Below are 14,130 nucleotides of genomic sequence, written 5' to 3'. Positions count from 1 at the left end.
AATTCTAAAAATAGCCCCTCCAATCACTCTTTCCGCTTGCTTTGCTTTATTTTTTGTCATAACATTTTCCTCACCTGACATCATGTATTTATCCTTTTACTTGTTTATCATCTGTTTCTCCCCCCAGATGTAAGTTTCATGAAGGCAGGGACAATGTCTTGTTCATGGACGTATCTTTAGCATCCCAGGGTCTGGCACAAGTTAACATTCAGTAAATATTTGTCATATGGATAATTGTATGAATGCTATTTGGATGCTTTTCCTTAGAAGCTTAGGCATAGAAATTCACACATTTGGTCATTTATCCAACAAACATTTGATGGACATCTTGTATATGAGAGGCCTTTTGATAAATCCTGGTGAACAAAGACACTATCCTTGCTGTTAAGCAACTCCCTAATTAGTGGACAATAGCTGCTGGTTATATAGTAGGCTAAGGATCTACTATATGGTAAGCGCTGTGCTGGCGACGTTATAGGTATTTTCTCTGTCTCAGCCTAGCTCTGGCAACTGCAAAGAAACATGCCTCACTCAGGACTCCTTAAGAAAAAGGGTCTTGGCCGGGCGCAGTGGCTTATCCCTATAATCCTAGAACTCTGTGAGGCTGAGGCGGGAGGATCGCTCAAGGTCAAGAGTTCGAGACCAGCCTGAGCAAGAGCGAGACCCCGTCTCTACTAAAAATAGAAAAAATTAGCCAGGCTTGGTGGCACAAGCCTGTAGGCCCTGCTACTCTAGAGGCTGAGGCAGGAGGATCGCTTGAGCCTAGGAGTTTGAGGTTGCTATGAGCTGACACCACCACCATGGCACTCTAGCCTGGTCAACAGAGTGAGACTCTGTCTCAAAAATAACAACAACAAAAAAAACCACAACTATTTACATATCATTTACATTGTATTAGGTATTGTATATAATGTAGAGATAAGTTGAAGTATATGGCAGGGTTGCATAGGTTATATGCAAATACTATGCCTATGCCATTTTACATGAGGGACTTGAGCATTCCTGGACTTCTGTATCTGAGGAGGATCCTGGAAGCAACCCCCTTGGATACTGAGGGAGGAATGTACTCAGAGGTCCAGCCACCTACTGGCATGCCCAGCATCATCCACCCTCTGTAGAGAGATGGTTTGCAGAAAACCACTGACCCTTCGGCACAGAACACAAAAACCAATTTCCTGATCCCCTCTTGTGTAAAGGAAAGGACAGGGAGGTCAGAGTGGAAAGACAGACACTCCAAATATTTCTTAACTTCGATTATTCCAGCTGAAAAGACCCACCCTACCCCACCTGAGTGCTGTGAGTCACTTCCTTCTGTGAGCCTCAGTTTCTTCATCAGTAACATGGGGAAGATGTGTAGACCTACCTCCCTGGAGCTGCTGAGGAAATAAGATGAGGTCATGTAGACGAAAGCTCTATGCAAACTGTAACATGCTTTGGAAAGAGGCAGTGTTGGAGTGAGACTGACCTGGGTTGGAATTCATTCAGTTCTACTACTCACTGGCAGTGTGGCCTTGGGTACATGCCACTTCTCTGAGCCTCAGATTCCCCGTATGTTAGATGGGACTATTAATAGTATCTACAACTCACAGGCTTGTTTCAGAGATTAAATAAGGATTAAATGAGATATTAATAAGTGTCTGGCATACAGTAGGTGCTCAGCAAATGTTCCTCCCCAAACACACATGCAGCCCTTAAAGCAGTCTCAGTAACAAGTGCTCTCAGTCTGGTGGAGAAAACAGGCAGCCAATGAGTTCTCCCTCCAGTTTCCTTTCTAAGAGAGGAACTTGCTGGCCAGAGCCCAGGATGGCCATCGAGTGGAAGACAAGCTGCCAACTGCCAGCCTCCCACACGGAGTTTGCAAAAATTGTGTGAGCCCGGAGTTGCATAACCTGTTCCTGCAGCACTTGTCTCCACTGAAGTGTTCTCATCAAATATTCCCCGAAAGGAAACATGTGAGCAGGGCAGTAGGGCAGCCTGGGGGAGGAAGAAGGGAGGGAAGGAGGAATCTGGGGATTCTGGGAATGAGGCTGAGAGTAGGAAGAGAAGGTTCTACATTTATTATACAGCCCCTACTATGTGCTAGGCACTGGGCTCGCTCTGTCTGATACTTAGTTAGATCCTTGCCATAAATCTGAGAGATGAGGTATTTCCACTCCCACATTCCAAAGGAAGCAATAATAACAATCATTAATATTGCTAATGTTTACATAGTGCCGACTGTGTATCAGGCAGTGGGCTAAGCACACGCTTGGTCCTCAGGACAGACCATGACATGGGTACTATTCTGATCTCAATTTTATAGTTAAGAGGAAACCAGCTGAGACTCAGAAAGATGAAGTAACTTCCCAAGGTCACCCAGTAAAACAGTAGTAGAGCCAGGATTAGACTCTAACTAAGCAGGGTTCCAAAGCCTATGGACCTATGGGAGAACATTTCCCAAGGGATTTATGGGGGTAGATCCAGCAAGTGATCCCAGCAGGAGCTGTCCTTACATGCCTACAGTGGAGCCCCAGTGTGGGAATGACGTAAGTGACCAAATGACCAGAGGCACTTCCCTCTCCTTCTCCCGGAGGACAGTTTGTCCCAGCTTGTGGCTGTTCGTCACTCTGCCTCTGACCTAAAGTTTAAAATTTCATTCATAAGTTTGGAACCACAGACTTGGCAGCGTGGGAAGGGCCCCCAGAGACCAGCTATTCTAGTCCAACCCCCTCGTATTACAGATGGAAAAAAACTCAGAGCCTCACGAGCGCCATGGACACACCAAGGTCACAAGAGCAGTTTTCTGTTAGACAGAGGAGTTGATTTGGGGTTGATGAGAGATCATCTTGTTCTGTTATCACCAAACATGGCTGCACCTCCGAATCACGTGGGGAGCTCTTTAAATATAAAGATTCTGCCCTCTACTTTTGGCAATTTAGACTTAGGTTTGCAACAAAGCCTGAGAATCTGAATCTGCAGTATGTTCCTCAGGTGATTCAGATGACACAGGGCCATGGACTGCATTTGGAAGTCCAAGTCCAATTTTCCTTTCATTTGATAGTTTGGGATACTAGGATCCAGCAGGGGACTTGCCCAAAGTCACATGGCAAGTCACTGGGGCTCTAGTTCAGGCTCTGTGGTCTGAAGCAGGCTGCCCATGGTCAAATTTCAAAAATGGGCCAAGGAAGCTAAACAAGGGAGTTGCCGTGATTTCCCCCAGCTCTTGATGTCTTTGTTAGATCCAAATTAAGACATAGGATGGTGTCAGGTTTTCAGGTTTCAACAAGGTGGGAATCTAAAAACTGAACTCCCAGAGGGAAAAGGAAAAGGCAAGAGGTTATCTTGCAGGCCCCGTGGGGTTTTCCCAGAGACAAACTCTAGACTCCAGGGATTAATGATGTCAGACACCAGCTATCCAGCCGGTCCTAAAGCCACAAGCTACCTGTGTTTTCCATTTCAGGAGAATGCGTAGGGGGGACCTTTCCGGTGGGGAGGAGATGGGGTGGAATAGGCCCAGCTGTGACTGTGAGGCCTGGGGTAGGGGGGGTAGACTCTAGGAAGAGCCACACATTCCAGTACCTGGAAGGAAGACTGAGCTGCCTGTGGGAATTAGTCAAACCTCTCTGGCACTTTTCCTAAGCCTTTCCTCCCACTTCTCCCTAATTCCTCACCCCAGAGCTACCGGAGCAGAGAGATTCACTGCTCCTTTTCCACTTCAGCTGCTCTACCACCTGACTATTTTACTGTTTTCCTTCCTTCCTTTTCTTTTATTCTGGAATGGCATCTTGATGTTTGGAGTCAGATGTCCTGGGTTTGAATCTCAGCTCAGCTGCTCCCTATGACCTGCCCCCTCTGACTCTCACCTCTGACTATCCCCCTAAAAGGGGGGATAATATCTACATTTTCAGACTGTGAGGATTAAAGAAGATCATGTAGGCACTTAAGGAACAGAAGAGGTTTTCTCAGAAACACTAGATCCTGTGACTCATCAGCAGACCATAGGAATTTGAACATATATTTGTTGAACTGAATTGAGGTGCCTGAAAAAAATGGTTGAGCTGGAAAGTACCTTAGAAATCTCTGGCCCTTAATAACTCCCAAACTAGATTCCAAGTGAACTGTTTCCAAATGATAAGGGAGATCACACACTCTTGATAAAGTCTCAAGTTTCTTTACTTTTGTCTGGAATCGTATGAACTCAACGCGATAACATGGCTATCACATGCTGTTCAGAAATTCTGGCAGTTACATGGGCCTTTGATAAATTTTTTTAAATGGGAAAATAATTAATGGAGGGTAAATATTGAAAAACCTTAATCCTGTCCAACTCCTCATTTCATAAAGACGGAAGCTGAGTTTTAAAGAAGGAAGTGGCTTGCTGGTAAGCAGCAGAGCTGGCTCTAAAACCCAAGTTCTTTTCCTGGAACCAGTTACTTCCCTTCTTTCCAATCCCCTAGGGGGAACCTAGGATCCATGAAGTTGAGGGGTTTGGGTCTGCTGGAGCAAGAATAAAGTGAGTCATCAATTTGCTATTACTTTCTCTGTTCTTGACTCATTCATCAAATATTTACTGACTGTCCACTATTCGGACACCGAGACGAAGACAGAAATAAAACAGTCATGGCGGCTGTCAGGGTCCGGATGTGCTCCCAGGTACGACTTCGGAACCTGTGCCTTTTTCCATTGGATAGCCACATTTTAGAACACCCACTACTCTGCCTTCTAAATACCGTTAGACTGTGTCTGAGGGCAGGACTGTCTCATTCGTATGTTTCCTAACCTTCCTGACACCCAGCAGGGGCGAAACCAGTGTTGTAGTGCTGGAAACACCTGAATTCTAGTCCTGACTTTGCCACTAACTCTTGTGTCTTTCAGGCATTATGTTGCTTTCCTTCTCTGGCCCTTAGTTTAACCATCTTTATAACGGGAACAGTGGCAAAATCATATGTGGAAGGGCTTGCAGGTTCATTTCAAGTTATCACAGATTTTTAACTAGAAGGAAACACTGGGAATCTAGGCTGAAAACAGAGTCAACGTTTAGCACCTGGTTAATTTCCAAACATTGTTCTCTCGCCCTAGGCCACCCCCATTCCTCTCCCTCTGTCGCCCTTTTTTTTTTCAAAATTCCCCTCTAGAGGGCGCGCAAGCTCTGCGGCTTTCCTGCCTCACTTCCGTTCGCCTTCACTCTTCATTCTGCGCATGTGCAGAGTTTGTTTCCCGGCTGCCCGTACCTCGTTTAGATGGTTTAGCCAAAGGTTGGGCCCACTACGCCTGCGCAATCCCAACCACGCCCCTCTGCCGTCGTCCCCGGAAACGCTTCTTTCCTACGCGGCCTCTCCTACCGCTGCGGTCTCTGGCGCTTTGCCTCTCTAGGCCGGCAGGGCCTCTCCTCCATGGTCCTGTCTGTCAGCACAGTTTCGGTAGCCGGCCGGTGAGCCTGGGCCACGCTCGGACGCGTCGATCCTCTAGTCTGTCACTGGTAAGTGGACCGCAGAGGAGCTTGTGTTCGGGTAGGGGCCGAGCAGCCGTAAGGGGCAGGATTTCCCCTTACTCCGGGAATGGGTCTGTCCGCCCCGCCCTCCCCCCAACTCCTGGAATGGGCTCGCCCCTTTGTCCCAGTCCCTCCTCCCGGGCGGGGCGGCGTTGCCATGGCGATGGACCGCTGGCCGAAGCCCGGCGTGTATCCCTGCAGGGCATGGCGGGCCAGTTCCGCAGCTACGTGTGGGACCCGTTGCTGATCCTGTCGCAGATCGTCCTCATGCAGGCCGTCTATTACGGCTCGCTGGGCCTGTGGCTGGCGCTAGTGGACGGGCTAGTGCGAAGTAGCCCCTCGCTGGACCAGATGTTCGATGCCGAGGTAGGTAGGGTTCCCGGGCCGGTGCGGGTGGGGTCCTGGCCTCCTGGAGTAGGCGTTGTGGTCTGATATTACTGGATTCTAGACCCAGCTGGGCCATCTTCTAGCTTCGTGGCCCTGAGAAAGGAATTTCACCTTTTTGAGCCTCAGCTGCCCTATCCATAAAATGGAATGACTGATAACAGAGAAGCAGGTTAGTACAAAGGAAAGCGCATGGATGTTACAATAAACATGTCTGCGTTCCAGACACCTCTGATCTCCTTTTCTGAGACTCCGAGAAAGTGACTTAACTTACCTGAACACAGGTTCTCAGGTGACACACTGAAGCGGGGTGGATATAAGAGCGTTCATGGGAGTTCAATGGAAACTGCCTGGACTTTGGGATCAGACAGTCCTCCCTTTAAGTTCCCCTTACTAGCTGTGTAACCTGAAGCAAATGTTGTCACTTCTCTGAACTTATTTTCCTGTCTGCAAAATCATGAGACTGGTAGCAGAGAGGTCGTGGACTACAGTACAAAGAGCCTGTGCTTTGGATTCACAAAGGCTTCGGGTCTAATCTAGACCCAAACATACTAGCTGTGGGACCTTGAGCAGGTTGCTTTACCTTTCTGAGCCTTTTCTCTTCTGTAAAGTGGGTGAATACTCCTGCTGTCCTGCCATGTCACCGTCAACAAAATGTTATGAGGCCCAGAGAGGCCTAGGAGTACGAAAGTACTTTATAAAGTGTAATGGAGGCTTGTAAATTGTTGCTTCTGAGAGGCAGCTGTGGTATGATAATGAGAACAGTTTATGGAGCCAGTAGACCTAGGATGGAGTCCTTGCTCCTGCTGCTTATTCTCCATGTAGCCTAGCCCTTGGGCAAATTATTATCCCCAAGGAGGTAAGAATAAAAAGAATAACAATAATGGCTTTGTGGGGTTTTTGTAAGGATAATATGGGATTATAGATGTCACCAGGCGCCGGGCTCATGCCTGTAATTCCAGCAACTCGGCAGGCTGAGGTGGGAGGTTTGCTAGAGCCCAGGAGTTTGAGACCAGCCTGAGCAACATAGCAAGACCCTGTCTCTAAAAAAAGAAAAATGAAAAATGTTAGCCAGGTGTAGTGGCCATGTCTACAGTTCCAGCTACTCAGGAAGATTGCACTCCAGCCAGGGTGACAGAGTAAGGCCCTGTCTCTTAAAAAAAAAAAAGGAGAGAGAGAGAGATTGTTGTTGTCAAAGGCCTTTCTTTGTAAACTGAAAGTGTGGTGCAGGTGTTTGGCATTCAGTAGTATTGTGTTGTATAGTGGAGGTTGCACACTCACCAGGTACCCAGTAGTAGCCTCTTAGGAGCCTCTGTCCTCCTGGGAAGGGCAAGTGGGAATCTTGGGCCTTGTTGAAGAGCTATCTGATGCACACAACCTGAGTTCTGGACCAAAAGTCAACAAATCTTAAAGGGTGAGGTAGTAAAGATTGTAGGTCACAAGTGCTCAGCTCTGCTATTATAGCACAAAAGTAGCCATAGACAAATATGTATGTGAATGGATATGGTTTTGTTTCAATAAAACTTTATTTACAAAAGCAGGTGCCTGGCCTGTGGAACCATAGTTTGTGGAACTCTGTTCTAGACGTTACTCTAGCTGTTCATTTATTGTATCACTTAGGGCAACTTAACTTCTTGGAGCTTGTAGGTATTCCTTTGTAAAATGAGAATAATAATCCCTTTCCACCTGCTGTGAGGATCAAATGAAATACCACAATGGATATCTGTCGGAAATAGGCTGCCATACAGATGAAGGGAGGTTTTATTATCTTCTGTGGTCTGGGAAGAATGCTTGTTCCTTAGGAGGACTGCTGGGATCCTGGAGCCTGAGGCTCTGTGCCAAGTCACTTCTCCAGCATATTTCCATTTGTGATTCCCCCTCAGATCCTGGGCTTTTCCACCCCTCCAGGCCGGCTCTCCATGATGTCCTTCGTCCTCAACGCCCTCACCTGGTGAGTATCACCAGTTTTGCTATCCAGCTTTTGGGGTCTTAGCACTGGGACTAACTTCCTAGATTTGGACATCAGATAGGCTGGCAGTTGTTCCTGGGGAGTGGTAAATTAAAGTGAGTGGCAGAGGACAATTCTGGAACCATCTCTATCATGGGGCTCTTCCCATTGCTATTTTAATTTGTGTGGAAAGCTCTTATGTCACTATGTATGTGCTGCTTGCAAGACAGCTTCCATCTCAGATCACTTCTGTGATGTGGAGTGAGGTGAGGAAAGGGTCAGACTGAGAGTGAGGGGAACTGGCTTCTATCCTTTGTTCGTGTGCCAAATCACTTCCATCCTCTCTATGCCTCAGGCTCCCCAACAGTCCATGAGGGGTTGAACTAGGCAACGTGTAAGATCACTCATGACCACGGCCTGTCTCTTAAGAGGCAATTTAGCATAGTGATGAGGATCTCAGGCTCTGGAGGCAGACTCTCTTGGCTTTGAATTTCACCTTTACCACTAGCCTAGTCACTTTGGACAAGTTAATCTATCTAAGCCCCAGTTTCCTCATCAGTAAAATGAGCCTTATAGTATTTCCTACCTCATAGTTGTAAGGATTAAAAAAGTTAATTCACAAGAAGTATTTAGGACAATGCCTTGCACATTATTATTATTATTGTTATTATTGACCTTATACTGGAGGTTAAAACCTGATGGGCTAACTTTGACCTGAATTTGTCTCCCAGATAGGTTTTCTTTGGCTTACACAGATGTCAGCCCACACATGGTATTTAAAACATTTTTTTCACTTAGTTGAAATTCAGGATATTTTATATAAAAATCCAGATTTCTGACTTATTTTGAATAGTGGAATGACCAATTGATTTTAGGCCAACCTGCTAGCATGGCAAGATCTGCCTAGGTACAAGTAACTTTTGTCCTCACTTTAGCTAGAACATGTATGTTTCAGGGTGCCACAGTCCCCACCAATCCCTAAGATCTCCTAGTGATAGTTGCCATTTATCATCAAGCTCGTACTTTTATTTTCTTCTCTTCAGTCTGATTCACTCTTGATATAATCTATTCCTCTAGGCATCTAATATTGTAACCCTTGCTTCACACTTATCTTTACTTCTGACCACCATGCTGTCATCTTAATTGTCCCTACCCCCCAAATAACCTAATCTAAGGCCAGGACAACCCAGTGACTACTCCCTGCTGTCCTCTCCCCACAGTGCCCTGGGCTTGCTGTACTTCATCCGACGAGGGAAACAGTGTCTGGATTTCACTGTCACTGTCCATTTCTTTCACCTCCTGGGCTGCTGGTTCTACAGCTCCCGTTTCCCCTCGGCGCTGACCTGGTGGCTGGTCCAAGCTGTGTGCATTGCGCTCATGGCTGTCATCGGGGAGTACCTGTGCATGCGGACGGAGCTCAAGGAGATCCCCCTCAACTCAGCCCCTAAATCCAATGTCTAGAATCAGGCCCTTTGGACACTGTGCTGGCATTTGGGCCCCCCAATACCTTCGGCTGCTCAGACCCTTCAGATGAGGTCCAGCCAGGTCTAAGAGGAACCCTGGAAATGTGAAGTCTCTGTTGGTGTGGGAGAAATAATGAGGCCCTATCAAGAAGGCAAGTAGCAGTCAGGATCACAGCTGTAAGAATGGCCTCTGACTGCTGATGTCTTGGTATCTGCGAGGTCAGGAAGGGGACCTCTTTAAGGGTAATAACAGAATTGGAACCATGCCACTCTTGAGCCACCATACCTGTCACCAGCCTGTTGTTTTTAAAAAGAAAAAAAAAAATCAAGGATATCTGATTGGAGCAAACCACTCTTTTGATCATCTGTCTGACCTCCCTGGGACAGCTGTTACCTTTGCCATGTTGCCGAACCACAGCAATTCTGTTTGGAGAAACACTTGGTTTCCAGATGCATAGCCACAGAAAGAGATGTAGGTGCAATGGATTAGGCTGCTGTCAGGGAAAGGACGGCAGATGGAGGCATCAAGCACAAGGAAAATGCACAACCTGTGTCCTGTTACACGCATGTGAGCGTGCACCCAAGAACACATGACTTTCTTCCAGATCCCTCTCCTGAGTCCCCACTCTGCTGCCAGCTCTCAACATAGCAGGCCATAAGACCCAGAGAAGAATCCCAGCATCGCTCCCAGTCTGACCCTCATAGTAGAGACACTGCCTGTTCTCTAGGATTGACCAGGCACCCCAGCTCCCACCGGACCCCCATTCTTTTTCCTGCCTTATTTGGAATTCTGTGGTGGGAAGGGTATGATGAGTGCCCAGAGACAAGAAGCCCCACCTTCCAGCCTGGGCTATACTGACAATGCTGAGGGAGATACGAATTTGCTGCTAAGGTTTTTCTTTAGGGTAGAGTTCCTCTTGTGAGGGGCTTGCAGCTCTCCTTCCTACGTACCTAAATACAGTATTTTCCACGTTTCTGCCTGTACTCACTTTGTAATGCTATGGTTGAGGCTGAGAGAGATCAGCACAGCCAGACAAGGGGCCTATAAAGAATTATTAGGTCATCTCCTCCGTGCCTGGACCCCAGAGTCCTTCCTCCATTTGGTTAAAATATTAAGTGCAGGAAATGCCTGGGTCCACCCCCTCCAACTATGCCTCCAGTGAGCGTCCATGACTCTTGGGATTCCTTTCCTACTTGCTAATGATTTCTGAGCGCGGGCAATGGAGAGCGCTGGTCGAGACCCACTCCTGCATCGAAACCATCAGTGTTCCTCTTTGGTTTCTCCGGAGCTTGCCCAAGAGAGCTGTTAGTTTTCAGCTTGCAGTGTTACAGCTACACAGATGAGGTTTTTTTTTTTTTTATTTTGTTTTTGTTTTTTAAATTGAGACAGGGTCTTGCTCTGTCACCCAGGCTAGAGTGCAGTGGCATCATCATAGCTCACTGCAAACTCAAACTCTGAGGCTCAAGCGATCCTCCTGCCTCACCCTCCTGAGTAGCTGGGACTACAGGGGTGCGCCACCATGCCTGGCTAATTTTTTTTATTTTTGGTAGAGACAGGTTCTCACTCTGGCTCAGGCTGGTCTTGAACTCCTGAGCTCAAGGGATCTTCCCACCTCAGCCTCCCAGAGTGCTAGGATTACAGGCGTGAGCCACTGCGCCCAGCTAACATAGATGAGCTTTGCTGTCTCTCTAGGAAGCCTTTCTAACCTCCTGCCTCCCTGCAAGTAGAGTAGGGAGATGAGGCTGACAGGATGAGGGGTTTAGAGTGAATATGCCTGGGCAGAGACGGGGAAAATGCTGGGGTGAGGCACCTCGGTAACTCAAGGTGCCCTGGCCAAGCTGGAAGGAAACAACTTGTTAATGGGACACTGTAATCCTGCCTGTAGGGTCCAGGAGGTAAGACCAGCTGGGATGACTTTCCCCAGGGTGGTGGATTTCCTCCTAGATACCACAAACCCTACAGGCATGTGACTAACTTCATTCTGAAAGGCAGCAGAAGACACTTCATGTGGCTGCTGTCTCCCTTGATCAGCTGTAGTGGTGGTTAGTGTAGCTGTGGTAAGATCACCTTGTGGGGATTCCCTTCGAGGTCTTGTGCCCGTTTTTCTGTGCATCATCTGTGATGAGGACAGATCTCTTTACCTTGGGTGTTAATTTGATTTTTGAAAACTGCCAAAGTTTCAAAAGTCAGGAAGTCAGGAAGCCAAAATTTAGGAAGCCAAATTGTTTTTCAATACTCTAGCAACTGAGCTGAGTGACATTTAGGACAAATATGTGACCTTAATGAGATTTTTTTTGGTTTCTAAAGTAACAATAAGAGCAGTTTTTAGAGGTGAATTCCTGAGAGGATTGGTCAATGGCAGTGACATGTTTGCTATTTTAATAATGACATCTATTGAGTACTTAATAGGTATCCAGCAGTGGGTTAAGGGCTTTATAGCTCCTTTCTCACTTAGTCTCAACAACAGCCCTTTGAAGTGGGAAATAACATCATCCATATCTTACAGATGAGGAAACTGAAAGGAACTTACCCAAGGTTACTTGTTGGAGCTGGCAGAGCTAGGATCTGGGCTCTGGTAGTGACATTAATAAGCTCATTTTGAAGAGGTCAGTAGTTAGGGATGTATAAGTTCTGATTGGTTAAACAATCTGTCATTCCTCATCCTCTTGTTTTACATATGAAGGATGAAAAGCATTTTATAAGCATTACTAGCTTTCTAAGAAAAGCTGATACGCAGTACATTAAATATGGCCAGAGATTTTCAAGTGATCAAAGGAATGTGGAAAACATTTCCAAAGGATAAGGGATGATACCTAGATCAGAGAGCTACCTCCAGCCCACTTCCCTTCTAGGAAGTCTGGACCTCCCTTCATCCCACCCACCATGTGAACTGGGGCCATTGGAGAGAAAAGTAGAGACTACTGCAGAGCTGGTACTCAGAATAGTTTGTAACCATGAAGGAGGACAGGAAAGGAGAAGGATGCCTGGCTCAGAGGGCACTTCTAACCCCTAGCTCTAGGCAGCCCTGTCCAAATCAGGGCCAAATAGGAGCCAGGATGGCAGCCCTCAGGCAGGGTGGAGTAGGAGGCTCTAGGTCACCTTAAGTCCTCGGGAGTGCACAGCTCAAACAGGGGCCCTTGGACAGGAGTTTCCTTGTACTCCTTGGTGTCTTCCTGATGAGTTTAACGTCTTTCGACTAGTCCTAGAGAGCAGTTAGTGCGCAGATGTGGAAACATCCCTGTACCTGCAGCCCGGAACCATAGAGCCTCAGAGACGGGACCTCTGGGGGAGTAGGGGTGAATTCAGAGTACAGGAGAGTTCCTCTGGAGAGATTAAAAGTCACTGTCTCGCTTGAGGTTTTCTGTAGGAAAGTAGTAAAGGGTGGTGAAAACAGGCTTAAGGCAGGAGAGTAGAGGGAGCTGAGTTTTAATCCTCATCTTGTCACTACCTGGGAAAGTCAGTGAGAATTATACAAGCCCAATGCTGGAAGGCCTTGGAGAGCTGCAGTGGGGTGCAGGGTTAAGTCCCGGACTGCCCGTTGCTAGCTGTGAGATCCTGGGTAAACTACGTAGTCTCCCCCACCTCGGATTCCTCATATGTAAGAATAAGGGTAATAATATTACTTATTTCCTTGGGATATTGTGGGGATTCAATGAGATGTCATGCATAAAGCACTTAGCATAGTGTCTGGCATGCAGGAAGTGATCCATAATTCTAAGCAGTTATTAGGCTATCATGCCCACCACCCCAGCCCCCCATTCCCCATTTTACAGAAGAGACACCTTTCTTCTGCACCTCATTGTTTTCAAATGCTAGATAGGGAATAAGCTTGCCTGTGATCTAGGTGCCCCTACCAAGTATTGAGCTCCTGTGTGCAAAGTGATTTATGTGTATTCTCAATCCAGTGAGATAGGCATTACTATTTTCCACCTTTTGCAGACAAACTGAAGATTAGGGAGTAAACAACTTTCCCCAACATTACACAGCTGATAAGAAGCTAAGCCTGTCTGCCTCAAAAGCCTCATCTCTTTTCATGTTCCAATTATGTTTGAGTACTATGTGATCTAGACAGTTGGGAGAGGGACAGTCTGGGGAATCCAGAAGCCATTTCAGCAAAAGCTTGTGAATGTGACCATATGGTTGGCTTGTTCCCTAAAGGTGGGCAGTTAGGCAGCTGCTTATAAGTGAGAAACAGGGCTAGTGCTGACCGCAGGTCTTTATTATGGCAAAGGCCAAACATTTGTTCAACACCCCGCAAACTGGGCTTACCTCCATAAAGCCTGATTCGCTTAAAACCCTCTGAAACGGATATCAGTATCCCTATTATATAAGCAGATAAAAGTAGGCTCAGCAGGGTCATGTGACTTGTTAAAAGTCACTCAATGTAAGCTCAGATTCAAACACTTATTTTTTCCCAGTTAATTGTTGGAGAGCCATTTCTGGGGTGACTTCCAAATCAGTATCTTACTGAGCCCAGAAGAGGAGCTTCAGATTGAAGTGGTTAAACAAAGGGAGCATGGTAGTGGGGAGACCCCTTTTGTGGGACTGTGGGAGGCAGGTGAGGATAAGGCTGGAAGGAGTGTACTGCTGGGAGTCACTCACCTTCAGGCCTGCAGTCCTAGCTGCCCTGGCCACGCTGGATCCCACCCCCTTGCCCCATACTTGGTGGCATTCCCCATGGGCAGCTGGGCCCCAACTCTGGCTCTCTGTGGGGCCAAGCAGAAGTGCCAGCCTCGCCTAGGCCCACTCCATTCCTGCCTCCACTTGGGGCTCCCTGGGCAGGCTCCCTCGAAGACTAGTGCAGCCGGCTCCCGGGAGAGGGTGTGCTGCCCTGACTGCCTTACCTATAGCGCGCTGAGGCCAA

General features: G+C 47.2%; 1 protein-coding gene across 1 annotated transcript; it reads left to right on the top strand.

The window, feature by feature from the left end:
* Positions 1–5,175: 5,175 nt before the first annotated feature.
* On the top strand, positions 5,176–10,239 carry SYS1 (SYS1 golgi trafficking protein). Its single transcript, XM_045529135.1, has 4 exons — positions 5,176–5,458; positions 5,672–5,836; positions 7,738–7,805; positions 9,023–10,239. The coding sequence occupies exons 2-4, from the start codon at positions 5,675–5,677 to the stop codon at positions 9,261–9,263; spliced, it is 471 nt and encodes a 156-aa protein (XP_045385091.1). The 5' UTR covers positions 5,176–5,458; positions 5,672–5,674; the 3' UTR covers positions 9,264–10,239.
* The last annotated feature ends 3,891 nt before the right edge of the window (positions 10,240–14,130 follow it).

The sequence above is a fragment of the Lemur catta genome, chromosome 17 (genome assembly GCF_020740605.2).
Source record: "Lemur catta isolate mLemCat1 chromosome 17, mLemCat1.pri, whole genome shotgun sequence".
NCBI lineage: Eukaryota > Metazoa > Chordata > Mammalia > Primates > Lemuridae > Lemur > Lemur catta.
This window is presented reverse-complemented; position numbering and strand designations above follow the sequence as displayed.